Source organism: Helianthus annuus, chromosome 7 (genome assembly GCF_002127325.2).
Source record: "Helianthus annuus cultivar XRQ/B chromosome 7, HanXRQr2.0-SUNRISE, whole genome shotgun sequence".
NCBI classification, from domain to species: Eukaryota; Viridiplantae; Streptophyta; class Magnoliopsida; order Asterales; family Asteraceae; genus Helianthus; species Helianthus annuus.
This window is the reverse complement of record NC_035439.2, coordinates 19155623-19159398: the sequence shown is the minus strand read 5'-3', so window position 1 is coordinate 19159398 and position 3776 is coordinate 19155623. Positions and strand designations below refer to the sequence as shown.

The window sequence follows — 3776 nt, the reverse complement described above, 5'->3', positions numbered from 1 at the left end:
TATAGTGTCCTTCAATGTGACTAATGACTGCTCCTGGTTTGTCACGTGCCTCGCGGTAGAACTCTGCATGTGGAAATTTGAGGGCGTGACATATAACATACCTACGCTCGGACACGTAGACGTATTGGTCCCCACGCCCTTGCCAACACTATCTCTTCAATTGATGTCCAAGTTTGACCTCTACCGATGGTTAAATTGTCTTGTTCCGGCCTCTTTGAATGCTTTTTTAGATGTTTTCTTAGAACTTTGAGGTTGGGTTTTGGGTACAACGTCAATGTCATCCAAATCGTTTAACGAATGGGTATCGGGTGTCGGTTGCGATTAGACTTTCGTATGAATATGCCGACTTTGGCTTTGTTGGAGCATTTTAAGTTGTTGCAGATATTGTTGTTGAAATTGGATTTGTTGATGTTGAAATAAACTAGTAGGTTGCGGGATTTGAGGGAGTTGCGTGAACGCGTTAGGATTTGGGGTTGAGAGAGTTGCGTGAACGCATTAGGAGTCGGGGTTTGATGGAGTTGGTTGAACACATTAGGAACTTTATTGTAGCTTGTAAAAGAAAATTATGGAGGTGCCCACATCGAATCAACGGGTGTCGTCCACGGGGTTTGTGGTGGGTTGTTCGGGTTGCTTGGATCCATGGTAGTATTAACTATAGCTTAATGACACACACATATAAACAGAAATGCATAAATCATAAACAAACGAACATCAATCAATATGATCAAAGTCTAATTACAACTTCATTCAATATGATCAAAGTCTAAATCGATATGATCAAACAAGTAAAATAGAATCAAAACTCACAGTTATCTGAATCTATATACACCAACTTCATTCAAGCAGACATATAAATGAAGATGCTAATAACAACTAATGCTAAGTGCAAATAAAGAACCAGATTCAAAACTGCAAGTTGAAACACAATAATTTATTCAAAATCCGTCATGTTAATATAACATTTCACACAAATAATCAAATCAACTTTATTAAAAACCTAATTTCTACAAATTAAAACATACGAAAGTCAAATTGAACTCAAACTTTAGTTGTTTACGGCAAATTAAATCTACAACATCGAGATTAAACAACAATACTTTTCAATTCGTCACTTGTATGCAGATTACGATCAGTGCAGATTACGATCATGTACCTGATTATCACAAACAAAGGAAAAGGATTTGTTGCTGATATCGTTCTTCTTGATGTTGGGATTAGGGTTTGCGTGAATAATGGAAAAAAAAGGGAACATGATTGCCATGGTTTAATCCACGTGAACTATCGTGATTTAATAAGATGGATGATACAAGGGATGAATAATTGGCCTATGTATCAAATCATAATCCAACAATGACCCCACATCCTATAGTCTAATATAGCTCAACCATATAAGGAAACCTATATATTTATATTTATTGATTATTGATGAAGATGATGATTGATAGATTATCCGATAAGTATTGAACTTATCTTTGGCTGGTTTCACACACGTATTTAACTTAGCTCATCATTACCTTACCAACAATCATATCTTCACTCCACACAACCACCTTCCGACCAGCTTCACAATCACGCGATTCATGGCCAACTTGTATGTGCAAGCAGAGCCACCCACGGATCTCAACCGAAACACCGAGTGGTTCATGTATCCCGGCGTCTGGACCACCTACATACTCATCTTATTCTTCGCTTGGCTTCTTGTTCTCGCCGTCACCGCCTGCTCTCCTGGCATCGCTTGGACCACCGTTAATCTCTCTCACGCTCTCGTATGCTTCTTTGCGATTTAACTTAGGTTTAGATACATCATCACTTGGTTATGCGGCTCAATTTTATCTCTATTTACCTTATCTAGTTCTAGCCTTCTAGGGTTTTGAAGATTTGGGTATAATGTTTAGAAATATGACTCTGTACTTGGGGATTCTGGTGCATATTGATGAGAATCTGTAGTCTGTACACATGTTTATATGCCACAATATGATTAAGTTAGGTTGTCATCAAGGACCAAACGCTTGCTTACTTTACTCCCGAAGCTCGAGTAAAGCTATATCTTATGCGCCAAGACCTTAAAACAGACTCGTGTTTATGTGTTATTGTCGTGCACGAACACATTACTTAACCATTGCTGTCTATCTTCTGATAAGGTCGAGTGATCGACAAAGGACCTCTGAGGATGCTAGCCAGTTTGTTATGATCCGTTATCTGTTGCTTGCGATCTTGCATATGTGTAACATTTGGTTTTTATATAAATTTAAGTGTTACTCTATTTTTTTTTGTTGCGTCAGATTACGTATCACTTCTTTCACTGGAAAAAGGGAACACCTTTTGCCGATGATCAGGGGATATACAACAGGTTGACTTGGTGGGAGCAAATTGATAGTGGCAAGCAGCTCACTCGCAACAGGAAGTTTCTTACTGTTGTACCTGTAGTCCTGTAAGTTCCCTTAGTTTCGTTAGACCTATAAGCAGTGTTCCAAGTTCATATCAGCATCACTATCTTCTCATATTATTAAATTTTAAAATTTATCTGAGTACATACTCTGCTTTCTGTATAATTGTAGCACGTGTCTTGCAACCCGCTTGCGGTGTGCGCATATAATGTATATATGTGTGGGCGCTCGGGGAGCAAAAGTGAAATTGCACGAATTTTAATGTTATTTTACTAATTTCGTGATAATAACGTTAAAAGCGACGGAGGTTAATCATGCATCGTGTGGTGGCGTTGATAGCCGAAAGACATGGGGATACATGCACTGATCGGCCTTTGTCCCGGTTGCTGAGTGTCATGTGCCTTGTGTCCAAGGCTTGATGCAAAGCTACTATCGAGCCGGGGTTCTCACTGGAAGCAGCCTCTCTATTCCTACGGGTAGAGGTAAGGCTGTCAACATATTACCCTCCTCAGACCCTACCTTAGCTTTGCTATTGGTGGGATTTACTGAGTACGATGATGATGATACTCAGCTTTTTGTGTAATTGTAGCACATGTCTTGCAAAAGAAACGATATATGATGATGATTTCATTTAAGGTGACGTCATCATTTGTACAGGTACTTGATAGCATCCCATACAACGGACTATGAGAACCCGATGCTGTTCCTCAACACAGTGGCCGTTTTTGTGCTAGTCATTGCCAAGTTTCCTCACATGCATAAGGTTCGAATTTTCGGAATCAATGCTGAAGAGTGAAAAGTATGCTGTTTACATACAGGTGCTACTTCACTTTGCTGAATATATGTGCATTGATAATTTTGACATATCATGACAATTAAAAGTGTATATTAACTTTTGTTTTTCATATTTATTTTTCCGACGATAAAAAACATAAAGAAATTACCTTGTAACATGCATATAAGATAGACCATTGTACGGTTTGAGACCCTTTGGTATAGAAGCAACAACTAATCTTCGAGCAGTAGTTAAACCTCTGATTTACAAGGGCTTCAAAAATTAAAGAAGAGCATGAAAAGATCAATGCATGATTACCCAAAAGGGGTTATTGTGGGTTACATTACAAAATATAGGAAAACAGAAAATTAGTGGAAAATGATGCCATTGGTGCTCACCTAAGAGGTGAGTCCCCTCTCTTACGCCCAACCAATCCTCGTGTGCCACGTCAACTCCCCTCTTAAACTCCCCTAACACCCTAAATTGATGGCGGCACTCCCCTCTTAACTCCCCTTATTTTTTTATTCAAAAAAAAAAAAAAATAAAAAAATAAAAAGTTTGATTGGTTGAAAGTGAGCTGGCCCACCATCTTTCCCCTCTCCTCCATCGGTGAA

General features: G+C 38.9%; 1 protein-coding gene across 1 annotated transcript; it reads left to right on the top strand.

Annotated features, from left to right (window-relative positions):
- The first annotated feature begins 1420 nt into the window (after nt 1-1420).
- LOC110867845 (ORM1-like protein 3) lies at nt 1421-3383 on the top strand. Its single transcript, XM_022116895.2, has 3 exons — nt 1421-1766; nt 2283-2431; nt 3045-3383. The coding sequence occupies exons 1-3, from the start codon at nt 1581-1583 to the stop codon at nt 3181-3183; spliced, it is 474 nt and encodes a 157-aa protein (XP_021972587.1). The 5' UTR covers nt 1421-1580; the 3' UTR covers nt 3184-3383.
- Nucleotides 3384-3776: the final 393 nt, after the last annotated feature.

What these genes read in the sequence shown, in the direction of transcription:
- LOC110867845 (XM_022116895.2), top strand. Translation starts at nt 1,581, where the DNA reads ATGGCCAACTTGTATGTGCAAGCAGAGCCACCCACGGATCTCAACCGA. An exon ending in TTAATCTCTCTCACGCTCTC is followed by an intron (nt 1,767 to 2,282) that starts GTATGCTTCTTT and finishes TTGTTGCGTCAG; the next exon opens with ATTACGTATCACTTCTTTCA. An exon ending in ACTGTTGTACCTGTAGTCCT is followed by an intron (nt 2,432 to 3,044) that starts GTAAGTTCCCTT and finishes TCATTTGTACAG; the next exon opens with GTACTTGATAGCATCCCATA.